General features: G+C 39.2%; 2 protein-coding genes across 3 annotated transcripts in view; both read left to right on the top strand.

Annotated features, from left to right (window-relative positions):
- Positions 1-8,800, top strand: part of LOC135768791 (adenylate cyclase type 9-like) — a 70,179-nt gene extending 61,379 nt beyond the window's left edge. The window contains exons 8-10 of the mRNA XM_065278126.2: positions 1,076-1,218; positions 1,619-1,642; positions 2,137-8,800. Of these exons, the coding sequence (XP_065134198.2) occupies positions 1,076-1,218; positions 1,619-1,642; positions 2,137-3,424 (1,455 nt within the window). The 3' untranslated portion in view covers positions 3,425-8,800. The remainder of the gene's footprint in view (positions 1-1,075; positions 1,219-1,618; positions 1,643-2,136) is intronic.
- Positions 8,801-9,412: 612 nt separating this feature from the next.
- crebbpb (CREB binding protein b) overlaps positions 9,413-16,820 on the top strand; it is a 42,653-nt gene continuing 35,245 nt past the window's right edge. For both annotated transcript variants that reach the window (XM_065253131.2, XM_065253130.2), the window contains exon 1: positions 9,413-10,233. In XM_065253131.2, the coding sequence (XP_065109203.1) occupies positions 10,146-10,233 (88 nt within the window). In that variant the 5' untranslated portion in view covers positions 9,413-10,145. The remainder of the gene's footprint in view (positions 10,234-16,820) is intronic.

The following is a 16,820-nucleotide window of genomic DNA, read 5'->3' as shown; positions in this document are numbered from 1 at the left end:
GTGCGGCCCCCCTTGTGTACGGTGCATTCCTTCGCGGCCCCCCCCCAAAGACAATTTAAGACAAAAACTGTTCTAAAATGTAACATTTTAATCAAACAAAACATATAAAGTTATACAAAGTAGTGCTGTTGGTTAGTACCCTTATTTTTTTTTAGGTTTAATTACGAGAATTCATGATAAATTAATGTATTTTCTAAAATGTCATAAAATTGGGGCCCCCCTGGCACCAACTCGCGGCCCCCCTGGGGGCCCCGGACCCCAGTTTGACAACCACTGCTGTAGGTGTCTCAATGTCAAGGAAGGAGCCTTGGAAGCCAGAATTTCGAGGATGTTACGTCATCAAAATCCGTCAAAGGACTGTTCCAATGTCGAGGATCCTCGGAATTTCAACCAAGGACTGAGTCCTTCATTCGAGAAATATCGCATATACAGGAAAGGATGCATACTATATGTTTAGCCTTTGCGCTCTGAAATCACCCATAATCCTTTGCGTGCATCGCTGAAATCACACCTTTTCACTCACGTTATGACGCAATGACGTGCACTTGCTAGCCTGTTGCATTTAGGTGTTCTCCGAATGCTAAAGAGAAGCCTCGTCTAGCCTCTGAAGGAAGTGGCTTGTAAGGACCAGTCCTGCCAAGGAAGTATCCTTGACATTGAGAAACAGCTATTGGTTCCTCTAAGATACATATTGGTTCCTCACAGATACATATTGGTTCCTCAAAGGTTTCCCAAAAGCTTATGCTGGATTTTTCGACAGGGTTAGTACCTTCTTCCTGACAGTGTAGAGCAGTGGTTCTCAAACTTTTTGGCATGCCCCCCCTCCTGTGTAGGGTGCATCCCTTTGTGCCCGCTCCAAAATAAAAAATGCATGACATAAAACAATCTCAAACTTAGAATTTGAATTGATGATAAATTATTGTATTTATAAAATATCATAAAACTATTTTATTTACTATAATAAAACCATGGCCATTTTTGTAAGGGTTTGGGAAGCAAAGATACAGTAATTCAAGTTTATGCAGGAATGAACTGTGATTAGTTTGCATAATTTGTATTCACTTCTGTTCCTCAGTTCACCATGTTCACCTGCTGTGCCGTCATAATAGCCATCATCCAGTACTGTAACTTCTGTATGCTCAGTTTCTGGATGCGTTCAAGCCTGGCGACGCTGGCCGGACTCACGTTTCTTAGCGTGCTCTGGAGTCCTCCCTGCAGGTTTACACAGTACACATATTATACACTAAGGGGCGGTTCCCGGACAGGGTTTAGGTTATCCAGGACTAGGCTGTATTAATATTAGGTCATTTAAGAAGTTTTTACAAACATACCTTACAATAAACACTACAGGTGTGCATCTCAAGACAAACCGATGTCAACGAAATATGTTAAAATTAAACAGGACAAAGTTTTTTTAAATGAAAGCAGCTCAAACATGCTTTTTAGTCTGGGAATAGGATAAGCCCTGTCCAGGAAACCGCCCCTAAATGTCTTGTCATCACATGGGTTTATGAAGTATAAAATATGTGCTAGAAATGCGTTTAAGAATTGAGCACAAGTGAGTTATAGCTTGCTAATGCTAACTAAATACTAATGCTGTCTTTCGTTTGCCTTTTAGCACTTGGGAACGTCTATTTTTTAGGTGAGTTTACAACCCCCACTGACAGCCAACAACAACCATACAGTTTAACATTAGTTGGAACATAGTTGGGTCCTAGCTGATTATTTGCTGATCCAAACAACAAATCAGCTACCAGCTCAAGGGTTGCCAGGTTTTCACAGCAAAACCCACCCAATTGCTACTTAAAACTAGCCCAAACTAGACCAATCGCGTTTTGAAGGGGGGATCCCCAGTAAAAAATGCATTCCCGAGGTAAAATCTGCGTTCTCTGCGAGGTTCATCTGCTAAAATTTGCATTCCCAGAGCTAAATATCTCATTATTGGGGTCACTTTAACCCACAGACATAAAAAAACAAAATCGAAGTAGCCTAATTCCATGAGAAAACCACAGATTGGCACACCGTACCAGCTGATCGTTCCTAAGGTGGTCAAATGGTCCGCTAATGGCGCAACACCCATTTTTCCAGCAGTATTCAAAATCATTGAAATCATTGCTATTTCTTCTTTTCAAATAGATCCAGTGAATTCAACAGCAGCGATAATGACACCCAGCCTTCTACGAAAGCTTCGGGACCACAGGACCTGCTTGGCCCAGAGGCTCTGGTAGCATTTTCCCTGTTGATTTTACTCGTTTGGTTCCTCAACCGCGAGTTCGAGGTTAGCTACCGTCTGCACTACCACGGCAACGTGGAAGCAGACCAACATCGGATCAAGATCCAAAACATGCGTGACCAGGCAGACTGGCTCCTGCGAAACATTATCCCCATCCACGTGGCCGAACAGCTGAAGGTTACCCAGAGCTACTCGAAGAATCACGACAATGTGGCCGTCATCTTCGCCAGCATCGTCAACTTCAGCGAGTTTTACGAGGAGAGCTACGAGGGCGGCAAAGAGTGCTACCGTGTCCTGAACGAACTGATCGGTGACTTCGACGAACTCCTACGCAAATCCGACTTTTCCAACATCGAGAAAATCAAGACGATCGGCGCGACCTACATGGCGGCTTCGGGCCTTAACACGCAACAGTGCAGCGACCAGGTTCACCCGCATGCCCACCTGCGAGCCCTGTTTGAATTTTCTTTAGAAATGATGCGAGTGGTTGACGACTTCAATAAAAACATGCTGGGCTTCAAGTTTAAGTTGCGGATCGGGTTCAACCACGGACCCCTCACCGCCGGAGTGATCGGCACCACCAAGCTACTCTACGACATTTGGGGTGACACGGTAAACATCGCCAGCCGAATGGACACCACCGGAGTGGACTGCCGCGTTCAGGTCAGTGAGGAGAGCCATGTAGTGCTTAGCGGAATGGACTATGAGTTCGACTACCGTGGTACTGTCAACGTGAAGGGCAAAGGTCAAATGAAGACCTATCTGTACCCAAAGAGCCCGGACAGCGGACCTGTGCCGCAGTACCAGCTGTCGGTCTCGCCAGAAATCCGAGCGCAGGTGGACGGAAGCATCGGACGCTCACCCACCGACGAGATCGCCAATATGGTGCCTGCCCACAACGTCAGCAGAGTAGGTGCGTCGTTCTCCGTGAGCTCAGGTCTTACAGAGCAAGGAGACGGAGGCAGAGCGGTCGTTGACAGCTGCAATGGTACGTCCAAGACTCAGCGATCCGCTTCTGCCCTTGGCCTAATTTGTAGACCGGAAACCAACTTGAGTCCCGCAGCAATTGGTAAACCACATAACCCAACATTGACCTCTGTCGTCCCGGGTTCCAGCCATTCGCGAAACCTCGACTCAAAGGCCACAGCCGAGCAAAATGTTGAATACACTGGGGAACTGACAAAACTCTGACGCTTATAAGCCACCAGTGTCTGTCTTAACCCTTTAAATATGGGCTTGCAACCCTCTCCGTTGAGTTTGTAGGGCTAGGCATGCTTAGGAATGTACGTACGGTAGTGTAGATTTGCATTGGTGTATGTGGGGTGGAAAGTCGACTGAATATTAGCACACAATCTTAAGAGTTTATACAACGAGGCCAAAATGGCAGCACAGATCCACGAGGCATTTTATGTCTTGATCTCTTTAGCAGGACAGTACAGGACCGTAAAATCACAGACGACCACATGGGATGTGTTGGGACGGCACAGACCACAAGTCCCGACCACAGTTATTCATAATCGTAATTAAGTATTCGTCAAATTTTCTTTGATAAAGTGCCTTTAGGATAACAGTATATATGAGGCATTTTTAAAAACCTTTAAAAGCATGTCAATCTGATGTTAGGAAAATATTTGATATATTTTGGATTATTATAGATATTTTTGAGTTATATTAGGTATACATTTATCAGTTATGGGGCGTACACACCAAATGCGAATTCAACGATTTTCGCGAGTAGACTACATGCAAAGTCAAAGCAAAGACGCTAATAGACGCGAACTCACATGGCAGGGTTTCCCGCAGAAAATGTGTTAGTTAAGGCAGGGGGGTGTGGTATCAAAGGGGCGGGCATACGCGTCATGATGAAAATTAAAATAGTTTTATTTAAAACACTCAAATAAAACATAATTTTTAAGAAACTATGACAGAAAATTAACACATACTAGATTATCAATGAATTAAAGGTTTTCATCTTCTAACAGGATTAGCTGCATGATGAAGTGAAACTAAAGGGTTAATAAACACAAACTAAAGCAAATGTTGTAGAACGTCTGGCGAACAATGATAGATAGCGCAAAAATGGTAAAAACAGATTATTTCCCGCTATTAATTACATTTTCTTAAAGGAGTGTAACTACTGTAGCATGTAAATAATGCACATAAATAAAGTGAGCAAGAGCGCTCAACAATTATATCTAATCAACAGGCACATGAAACCAGGTTGCTCAAACAATAAAATTACCAGCTAACTTACTTTAAATTTGCAAGAACTATAGACTAATAGAATAACAGGCTTAAATAACCCCAAAACATAAGTCCACTTACAGTTCTCACGGACACGTGTTTTATCAACTGGCTATCCTCCAGACATGACGGACCACGTCTTTATCTCATTTCGGCCGTGTAGCGTGTGCACGCTTGTGGTGTGAAGCGCGTCCGCTCTATTCTCCAAGATGCATGTGACAGCCTTTTGTGCAGCGTTTTTTATTTTTATTTTTATTGGACGACCTAGTTAAGGCGGTAGGGTTCCCAGGTTAGGCGGGCTGCCTGAACTGCAAAGTGCTGCGGGAAACCCTGCATGGGGCGATGCGGATTACACAAATTGGGGTGTGCGATTGCCTCGAAAAATGTGCTATTCACCTCAAACGCGACTTTGCGCAAGTTGAAAATATTCAACTCAAGCAAAAAATTTGCATGACACGAAGTTAAATCTAGAGGAGTAATCTAGAGGGAGTAAAGGGCGATTTATACTCGTGCGTAGGTCCTACGGCGTAGCAGCGACGGCGTAGGTTCCGCGTCGGTTTTCATTTATACTTGTGCGTCGCCGTCCGCGTCGACGTGCAAAGACACGCGAAACCGCTGGTTGGCAGTAATCACGCGTGTAACCACAGTAGCAGCAGAAGTCGTCACAGAAGAAGAAGCTAAGCAAGTTAACCCACAAACGAAGAAAAAATAGCAACTTGTTGTGTATAATTTGAAAAGACCAGCAATGATGTAAGTAAATAAACAGCGACTTATGTTGCAGTTTTAGTTAAATCACTCCTCGACTTGGCTCATCTTTGTTTTCACCGTCTCAACCGGAAATACCTATGACGCAGTTTTTTTTACCTGACGGGAGGGGTTCTGGTGGACCAATCACAGAGCTTGCGGTCCGCGTAGGTCCGACGCGCTGTTAGGAATTTTGTGAGGTGCGCGTCAGGCTACGCAGAGCTACGCACAGGCTACGGATAGCCTACGCCGTAGCTACGGCGTAGCACCTACGCACGACTATAAATCGCCCTTTAAGCGATGCTTCGCAATTGGTGTGTACCCAGCATTAATATTTAAGGGTCTGTTTGGACCGAATTAAGGGAGTATTGCAGTTTTTAAAAAAACATTTATATGACAAACATCACAATGTCGCACGTCAAAAAGCGTCTATGAATAAGTATTAAGTAAATAAGTTAATATAGAGCAAGCTATGGGCTTCATCCACCTACATCAGGAATATTAAACATTTCTACAGGAAATTATTCCTCTTAGTGCATGTTTACCTACGGTGTTCCTGTAGTTCAATCAGTCGAGCGTTGCATAAGCAGTGCAAAGTATCATGGGTTCGAACCCATAAGACACACATGTATACCATGAATTCAAGTCGTTTTGGATCAAAGCATCTGCTAGATGCATAAGTGTAACTGTTTTTGTATTCATTTTTTTTTCTGGTTGCAATTCATTTGAGACTTCTTGGATGGGTGACCATAACCCAAAATGCATGCCTCATTAAGAAACAACAATGGGGTTGGCACATTTGCCTTAATGTAATGAGATGAAAATCTTAAAGAACTCATTCAAAGTCTTAAAGGACATAAATGCATTCAAATTTAGAGCTGAGGAGTTGATTTAACAATGTTTATAAGCATGGCAGCAAGTTGTCAGTAAAAGTCAATGTGAAATGAGAATCTGATTTAATTTCTTAATGCATGTGCCTAGTCTTATATTGTGCACGATTCATCAGTGCACGCTTTTCTATTGTTAACCAACAGGCAGATCGCTGTTTAAAGACCGTTTTAGGCTACTGTGATAGGTAGTACAAACTTTTTTAAATAGTTAAATCTCGTAGATAACAGTAGATTTGAGAACAAAATGCTCTGAAATGTGAACGTGACTTTTAAGCGACATGTCTGGCTTTATTCTGGTATTATCACTATCCAGTTACTTATATGTGGTTAAAGGTGCAGTTTGTAAATTTTAGAAGGAACTGTTGACAGAAGTGCAATTTAATATACATTATCAGTGGTGTATGAAGATCTAACATAATAAACTGTATTGTTTATATTACCTTAGAATGAGATGTTTTTATCCACATATAAACCTCGGGTCCCCTTACATGGAAGTCACAACCATGTTTCTACAATAATAATACCCTAAACGGACAAACTGCTCTACAAAGCACGTTTCTTCATTGTTGTCTCAGACGATGACATGTCCTGTGGAGGCTACCGTAGCTTCTCTATGCGTTTAGAAAGGGAGGGGTTAGCCGTAGGTTGCAATTCACAATCTCACAGCTAGATGCCACTAAATTCTACACACTGCACCTTTAAGATAAAGTCCAACTTGTTGTTTTCTCATTAAACATTTACTTTAAATTAAATAAATTTAGGAAAGTTAAATATGTATTTTTTTATTTAGTGTTAACTTTGGTTATCTTTGCCTTTCATAGCTGCCATGACATCTTGGAATTCAATTCATTATGATGTAAAGAAAAAGATGTTGGGTATTAGAAATGAAATTGTTTTGACAATTATCTGTGGGTATGAGGGTAACATAAATTTACCCTAGGCAGTTAAATGTACAGACATATGTGAAATATTAGAATAGACCATAGATTTGACTCTCCTGCTTGTCTTTTGTTGTGCAATAGTAAAGGGTGAATTATATGGGAATAGGATATTAGAAAAGGTCTCATAAACGTAGATTTTAATATTTTTAACTCCATGTCGTCGCTATGTAAGTAAATTTGCACTGATATTGCATCAATTACTTGACTGTTTCAATGGAATTCGTGTTTTTTCCCTTTTGATAGAAGCATTATGTATATTTCACTACTTAAACTTTGGCTTTATAATGGGCAGCCTGTCTTAATTTAAAGGGTTGTGTGCTCAAAGTTTTCTGTTGTTAAATTTGTCATTTTATATTTATACATATATTTCATGATTTACACATTAGTGATGTTCATGAGATTGCGCTTTGATTAAACACGTATGACTTATGATGTGTAATATATACGCAATGCTATGAATTTACTATCTGCCATGATGCCATACAGCAGTGGTTCTCAAAGTGCGGGGCGCGAGATGGTGCCCCAGTTTTATAAAATACATAATTTATCATAAATTCGGTGTAATTAAACCTCAGAAACGACACTACATTGTATATTTTATTTTTTTTTATTCAAATTCTATGTTTGAGATTGTTTATGTCATGAATTTTCTTTGGGGAGCCGCAAAGGGATGCAACCTGCACACCGAAACGTTTGAGAACCACTGCCATACAAAACAAAAGGGAATTGTTATGAAAATTTTATTAATTTGTCTGTTTTTGTCATATGTATTAGTGCCTTTTACTTATTTAGAATGCATCGAAATGACACAGCCCTGTTCATTTTCAGACAAAAATACATACTTAACGTTTGTGTGTGATATCTTTTAAAATCATTTATCGAAAATGATCTTTAGCGCTGTGCCTTTTCTTAATAAGAATTTGTTCAACATGTCCATATTCAATTTGAATGTGAATGTTACAGGAGAAATATTGTCATTTGATTACAAGATGCAATTCTTAAATAATTAACTTTAATTCTGTGCTGATTTTAATGTGAGACCACGTAAAGTTACCCATTTTTTATATCATATTTTGTAGGGCACGACTTTGACAATAATTAAAGTGCCCTTGCTGCCTAAAGGGAATACGAGCACACAACCCTTCTGGGCTCCTCTGTTTCAGAGAAGAAAAGCAATATAAAACTTGATTAAACACTATAAGCATTATACTTAACTACTGATCCCAGCTTGCTAAAACATTGATGTTTTTTTGACATTGTCATTTGTATGGAAATGTACTCAATATGAACTTTCCAGTCTAATAACTGCTTATTTCAGCAATGAGAAAGGGCTGAACTAATGCATGATAACAGAAGAGCCACTTTGTGTTTGTTTGTTGTTTTTATAATCGGTCACTTTAGTTACTCGGCCCAATTGATGATCCTAAGCAATTTGATTTCAGCAATGTGTGTATGCAAAGCTTAATACATCAATAGACGAATCACACACTGTAACTTCTTGCCAAAGAGTTTATTTATTCAAGAATGTATAATTTTCACTTGGTTTCTTTGTAGAAACTTTATTGAATCATTTATAAACTCGTTGTCGTATCTGTTTGTATAAAATTGCTTCTGTGTTTGTACATATGCATTGCTTCTGTGTCAACATATATTTTTTTTGTATTGTTTATACATATGCATGTGCCATACTGTTACATCAAATCCAATGGATGAAAAGCAAATGCTCTTAATACAGTGTTGAAATATGAGTTTTGTCTGTTGAAATGTATGCCTTAAAATCTTTAATCTATATTACCTTCAAATCTATTCGTAAAATGATGGGTTTGCATGCAGTATTCTTATAAAGTGAAGTTTTGGAGCATAAAGTCTATTATCTTTGCACTTATATCAATGTTACGTTTATATTTAGTGTTACTGCAGTGTTACATTTTAAACTTCTGTACCTAATGCGATATCTAAAACCATTGCTAACAGGTATTCAAATACTTGTATACTTATTATAGTTCAATTTTTAATACATGAAATTGCTTAAAATCATTAACAAAATGTAATATAACCTAACATAAAGACTCCAGTTTGAAGAAAGCTTTTAAATCACCATGCTTTTAGTTTGTAGTAAACTGTAGCTGTAATAGTAATCCCTGTAATAATCAGTTTCTTTGGTGTACAGTGTAGTTGCCATCATGATAGATTTTTATAAAGGTTTAAAATTAAACAAATTCTCTCTTTACATTTAAATGTACCTGTACATATCGTCCCCTAGTGGCTATTTCGCTCAGCACCGTGTGACGTATTCGTGTGCGTGAGAGGCGTGGCTGCGCAGCCCCTCCCCCTCCACAGTCTGGCTGGGAAAGAAAAAAACTTTTTGTATCGAAGGAATCAACAGCCGCCATCTTGTCGCGGATGAGCGTCAGGATTTCGGGAGAACATTATTTTATTTTTTACGCACCCGGCTCCACCAGAACCGGCCCAAATATCTTCCTTGTGACGAAAACGATTGGCATCGGGCCGAATCGAGGATCTTTGCGGCGAATATAAGCAAAATGGAGCCGTTTTCGTGGTCGGCTGGAAAACCCCCGTATATCTGATTTCCCCCTTCAGCGCGAGCGGCGCTCCTGTGCCACTCGCAGATATTAAATATAATTATTTTCACGCGTTTTCGATTTATTTTTCTGGACTTTGTCGATTATTCGATCGCAGCTGGATATGGAGCTCGAGGGTCTTTATTTTTATTCACAGAAAAACGCCTCTTTGGAGAGATTCACCCGCGCCGCTTGAAGACATAGGAGGGGTCGATGATATTTTCCTCGTCGTTTTTCTCGGTTTTAACGATGATATAAATTATTTTCGGGGGGTTTGGGGCGATTATTACGGTTAATTATGCGGGTTTTGGGTGTTGGATTATCATGGGGTGAATGGCGGTGGCGGAGCGGGGCGCTGTTGAGCCGCGTTTGAGCCTCATCTGTTAATTATTGGCCCCTGATCGCTGAATAATAATAGAAAAACCCGAGGCTTGATTTTGATTTATTTCGCTTTGTCCTGCTCTGGGAAAACGCATTTGTTGCTTTAACGTGTTTTTGTGAAGAGAACAGGATGGCCGATAATCTACTGGACATGGGCCCTCCCAACGCAAAACGGCCCAAGCTGAACTCACCTGCACTGCCCTCCTCAGACCCTTCAGGTAAGATCTTCATATTCTCACCTGTCCCATAATAAACACACCCTATCTCACATGCTCAGTCAGATACATCTCTGAGGTCGTTTCATTAAGTATAATTTCATACCTTACGTCAAACTAGGTAAGACTCACCTGTCGCGTTAAAAAAAGCGTCTCGGAAAGCACGTGTGCTTTTAGACACCTCCCATGTTAGGTTCAGATAAACCTCGTCATCCTGAATCTCTATGACCAAGGCAAGATCCATGTTGATCTCCAGTATGTCCCATCAGTAAACCCCGAAATGCAAGAGATGGCTGTCCTTTCCCATTACAAACCTCAGGTTTACTGTGAACTCCGGTACTAAGTTGCCCCTGTCCATGAGAAACCTGCCAGACCAGGTCTAGATTGTGGTTTTAATGTATGGCTCTGTCTTTATGCATATAAGAGATTTAGTAATGCATTGGATTAGACAAAACAAATATTTTAAGCGCCAGTGCGCGAGGCCATTCAATCGGAGGGTTGTTTTGAAATTGTAAAATGGCTGAATGTGCAATACTTGTTGTGGTAAATAATGCATATCTTCGCAAGATAATCTGACTGAAAATGACATTGTTACTTAGATGTACTGTAATGCATAGTGTCTGGTAAGTGTGTGATTTATGTCAGCAGTGTTATTGGCGCAATAACAAGTAAAATCCCGCTTGAAGAAAAGCAGAAGTTTTCTTTTTCAATCCCCAGTTTGCGTGCCAGCCTTCATGCCTCAAGACTGGCTGAATGTCATTGTTATAAAGGGTTTCTCTTTCATGTTTGCACATATTCATAGTTCTGTGATCAATGTCTGATCCTCTATTTTAATTTTTTCTTTGGCATTATGCAGAAACAATTAAATCCTTAAAAAAACTAGGGATGCACATATAAGAGTTTTGGCCAATGCCAATTAAAACAAACAACTATTAGCCAATATGATATTTGTCACTTTCCTCTCTTATACATGCATTAAAGGTATACTCGCTAGTTTATTGCTACATCTTGTTTTTATTGAACATGGATTGGATCCATATTCGACAGGCCAACATTATAGAAGCACACAGATAAAAATCAAAATACAACTGTGACAACCATTTTTGTTATTAAAAATTTCTAAATAACAACATGAACCACATTGCTTCATAAAACTTAACAAATTATTCCAGTATTGTTCCTTTTTATCAACAACAAACTTTCCCTAGCTGAAGTAAATCGTAAATAACGTCTTTTATATAAATATCTGCCTTATTATTCAAACTGTGCAGCATAGTCGATGTGCTGATGATATTAAATTGATGATAAATTTGGCTGATAACTATAGTAGGGGTGTAAATCAGACAGTTTATTGGGATACAATATCTCTTATTTCCACCACGAACATCGAACATTTCTTTGATGCAATAACGATTAGATTAATTTATCGATACTTTAATATTACGAGCCTAGTTAAGCAGTTACATTTCTAATTAGGGATGCTCCGATCAGGATTTTTGCAGCCGATTACAGATTTGTTGTCTTTGTGATCGGCCGATACCGATTATTGAAGCTGATATGCAAGCTCTTTGATGACTGTAACTGTTACATTTTTTTCTATACACATCTCTGTAAAGGCAAAGAGAGAAATCCAAATCTGCAACGGGTTATAAAAATGCTTGCACTGTGTAAAAAATGTTTCTAATTGTAGCCGCATTCAGGAGCCCTATGATGACAAAAGTAAACCGAAAGATCGGTTCATGAGATCGGTAAATTTAGCGAGTACCAATCGTGTTATTTAATGCTGTTATTGACCGATCTGCTGGCGATCGATCAGAGCATCCCTATTTGTAATAACTTCTGAATGCATCAAAAATTTTTTATATGAACATTTAATTAAACTCCTTAAAAAATTGCGACATGTACAACAACAATCTAAGAAAAATAAATTTTTTACACTTATAAAAATACACAAGAGAAATAAATAATTTTTCATGTACTATCAAGCTTATGATGGAAACAATAAAAATCTTTAGTGTTTTAGCTGGTGCTGGCAAAGGTTTTCTGCCAATTTGTTTGTCCAATCCATTTTCCAAATACAAAATATTTCCAAACCCACAATTTGCGTCCGATAGCAGTCACAACGTCTTCTGTCTCTTTTGCTTTGTGTTTGCCTGCATTCGCTTGCTGACACAGCACACGAAAATAAACAAAAATGCTTTGGCGGAAGTAATGTGTAGATGTATAGATGGACATAATGTCAAGGAATGAGGATGCGGAGAGTGTCAAAATAACTATTTCTTATCGATATTTAATGTGTGGCATCTATGCATCATATCGTTAGAAATTGAATCAATGCATAAATCCATATCAATATATTGTTACACCCATATAGACCAGTACATTGGTGTATCTAAATGCTACGCATTTTAGATCAGCAGTGTTTATTTGATTTGTTTTGTAAAAGTTTTTTTTTTAAATAAATGATTCACGACAGTTTGTGGCAGCACGAGTATTTCAAACTTTATTCTGGCAATGGGTGATTTTTGCTTTGCTCAAATATTTGCTAAATTTTTGTGGTGATTTCGTGCGTGCTTTACCTTTTGAAGGGGGATTTTAATGCAGATGGTTGTTTGTTTTTTAAAGTGGATGGTTTTGCAACATGGCTTTTGCTTTGAATGACAGCATGTTTGTTTTTATTCTAAAATGGCAGTAATGCAGCTGTACTATAGCATGCACAAGTCCCATTACATCTCAAATCCCTAACCCTAAGTTTTAAGTATTTTTTGTAAACACACAGATGAGGAGCTCAGATGCAAAAGCCGCTAAACGCCACCTCTGTCAAAAAAGAGATGATGATTATAACCAAATGCTCTCTCCACATATAATACGCTTATTAAATAGTTTTACTTTAAATCCACATACTCCCGGCGTAACAGCATTCAAAAATATTGCGTTATTGGCAGAACACATTGGTGTAGTGCCCATCGGGTTGCCAGAAATTAATGCAAGTAGCTCGAATAAAAAATACATTATTTTTAATGTAGAATATTGATACATTTTGTATTTCCATGCAAGCCAACTGTTCCTGCTCATCTCCACACTGGATCTACTCACCATTTCATAGTGGTTAAATGGGTCACAAAACTCACAGCTTGGATTAAATAATGTTTTTCCAGTCCCAGACTGGATCATTTTTCCAATCAGAAAGTTATCCAGGTGTCGGGTTAGCGATTTTGCAAACCCTGAGTGGTGCCAGGAGAAGTGTGTATACTCTTAATTTATGTCCCCATATTTTTGTAAAGTAGAAGTGGGTATACCCCATGCCATCTCTTAAAGAAGTGGGTATACTCCGTATACCTGCGTATACCCTGAACTAACACCACGCCAAAATGATTTAGTAGCAAAGTCTTCTTAAGTGCATGCAAGAAGAATTTGGTGAACAACGCCGAGCGCATGTTGATGTGCAAGAGCTTTTTACCCAGTAAAAGAAGGTTTGCCAATATAGGATATTGCCTAGTTTTTTCAGATTTTTGCATGTACTTGTGAGTTTTGCAGCTAAAGATTTGTCCAATTTGTTAAATACCAATGATATGTCTAAAGTGAGATTTGTGAAAATGGGGCATTTTAAGGCATAAAGTGAAATTACTATTAAGAGCCTATATGTTAATTTACAAGAAAACATGTCGGACACATAAAGCGGTTTTGCATCTGAACTCGTTTGTGGTGCAAACTCTGTAATACTTTATGCATTTAATGCAAGACTTATATGTTGAAGGGCCATGAGCAACAATATATAAAAAAATAGCACATTTAAAAACTTGTTTTTTCAATCAGATGTCTGTATTTTAAAAACATCTTTTATTTCTCAAAAACGTTTTCTTTCACCTTCGGCTTGCATTTTACTAACTATTGTTGTACTAACTGTTGCTGAATCTTTGTATCATAGCACTTCTCATGTTTTTGACCGAGGATGGATCACTATTGTACTCTGTTCTGTATTAAGATGCGTTTTCGTCGATAAGATCACAAGGGGACGAGAGAGACACATTCATGTTTACACCTGTTTTTTAATCCGTCTCTTTTGTGTACTTTCCACTGCTTCTGTCCTGATTACTTTGAGGGGTTGGTCTATGGATACTGCGGGGAGATCCTTTGCTTTCGTTTAAAGGAAGCAGGAGAAATGACGGGTATAATGTTTTATATGTACATCAGGGCTCGAAAGCGCAACCAATTTTGTCGCTCATGCGACCTAATTTCTCAATGGTGCGACTTTAAAAAATCTCAGGCCACACCAGGTGTTTGAGTGAAAAATCCGTGGTCCAGATGTACGTGTGTACGTTTAAAAAAGTATGTGTACTACAGTCAGACAGAGAGAGGAGTAGCCTTGGTCCGTCAGATAAACAGAGTGGATGTAGCCGCGGATGATAAGAGAAGAGGAAAAGAATGATTGACAACTTTTTTGTCAAGAATGTTAAGTTAAGGCCTGATCTGTCAGAAGATCAAAACCAATGCTCTGACATTAACCTCCCGTCACATCAGCCCTGGTCCGAAGACGGCATTAGGTAATGAGCCTCTTACAACCAAGCCACAGCATAATTCTTATAAAGAAAATGATTTGAACGTAAACCCGAACAGCAATGATGTTGCGTGCGCCCAATTTATAGAAAAAAGCCAGGACCGCTGTTTTCATCATAATCTTACTTCCATATCTAATTCTATAAACTTTTTCGGCATTTGCTGTATCGCTATTATCGCCCTGCCAGTTTACACTTGGTATTAAGATGTGTTTTCATCATTCGGATCACAAGTGGACGAAAGAGACACATTACGTTTACACCTGGTATTTAAATTTTTCTCTTTTGTCCACTTTCGACTGCTTCTGTCTTGAATATTAAGAGGGGGTGGTCTGTAAAAAGGTGGGCAAGTCTCTCTGCTGTCATTCAAATGCGAGTGGGAGTAATTATGAGTTATATGGACGCAAACTAATATTATGTCGGAGTCCACTTTTTGTTTAGCAAGTAAACGTGCTGCACAGTGTTTTGTACGTGTATATGTTTGAGCTTTCTCTGAATTTTCAGCGCAATTGATGAAATAGGATCGCGCAACTTTTACACGGTTTCAAAAAGAAACTACGGAGATCAGTCGTTCTAGTTTTTTCAATGAAAGGCTAAAATAGCGCTGTTCACCGTGTGTTCATGCCAGAAGCCCTTTAAGAGGGACAAATGTATATTGCTAATTTGCTTCAAAACCCAAATTTTATATTATGAGTGCGTTTACATGCACAGAATAAGTGGTTAAAAAGCAAAAATCTGCTGATTAAAGAAACATTTTCATGCGTTTATATGCAATCAATAATCCGGCTATGCAGACAACTGCGTTTACAAGGGGGGACGCAAGAAAGTCGGTTATGGTGTTTAGATGCTACATGAAATCGGGGTAATGAGCAAAAACTACCTGTGACGATCGCCTTTTGCTTGCGCCGTTTATGGGCTTTCCCCGATAAAAGAAAATCATTTTACGCGTTTACATAACCCCGCACTTTATCAGTTTATTAAGCATAATTGGCGTAAAACTGCATGTAAACGCACTCAGTGTAAAAATTTCCTGTCTGTGTTTGGAACAACATGAGGATCAGTAAATGGTGGCTAATTATTCATTTTGAAGAGAAACTAAAACTTAAGTCACTTTTTATTGACGAGTTTACAGGAGAAACAAAGACTGGCAGGCTAGGCTTAAGCTTGGGCTATTTAGTGGATTTTACTATTGCAATTCAATGTAAAGCAACATGAGTCAGGTCTTGTTTTGTGTTGCTGGAGGTTAAGTTTTGTTTAAATGCATAACTTAAGACCAGTACCATGAAAATGGCATTGCTCAACATGGGAAGAAGTTATTTCCAGCCTATTGTGTTTTTGGATGATTATGTTCTGTAAAATTTTCTGTAATCTGTTAAATCTAGATATTTAGATATATTCTGAAAATAAGTGTATTGGGTATATGTTATGTTTCGGGTCCCTGCATGCTACTACTCATAAAAAGCCAGCAACCATTCATGTTCTTTGTAGCAAGTTTACTGTTATGTGAACCGTTAGTGTGTTTAATGCATAAGAACAGCAACACATGCACGTGCCCGCTCTAGCATGCATGCTAATCTGTGGGTTTGTGTAAAGTCTGTGTGGTGATTTTTGTTTTGCCCTGTATTGTTGGCAGATACGGTTCTAGTGGGCGTGTTGTTTGCCAGCTGGGTGTTTCTACTTCTGTTATTGTGAGCGTGCAGCAGCCATGGGTGCGCTTTTATTCCAGCCGCGTTTGCATTAGTGAACATACAAACACAGTCAAGCGTGTAAACGCTGCCGTACACCAGCTTCAGGCAGACGGCTCGCTGCTCAGTTTAATGTCTCGGCTGAAGCGTGACTGATTTGGGGTAACGTCCCTGATTTTGAAGATGCAGGGAATAGCTCTCTTCTTATAAGATATCTGATGCACTGCCGACTGGATTTACCAATGCCAGGATGCTTTTTAGTAAACTAGTAAAGACAAAAGTGAAACGAATGCCACAGATTGCTATCAAAGTCCAAAGTTCTGTTGTGTCTGATTCAGCATTATCAGTA

The sequence above is a fragment of the Paramisgurnus dabryanus genome, chromosome 3 (genome assembly GCF_030506205.2).
Source record: "Paramisgurnus dabryanus chromosome 3, PD_genome_1.1, whole genome shotgun sequence".
NCBI lineage: Eukaryota > Metazoa > Chordata > Actinopteri > Cypriniformes > Cobitidae > Paramisgurnus > Paramisgurnus dabryanus.
Note: the sequence above shows the minus strand (reverse complement) of the source record. Positions and strands in the feature narration are given on the sequence as shown.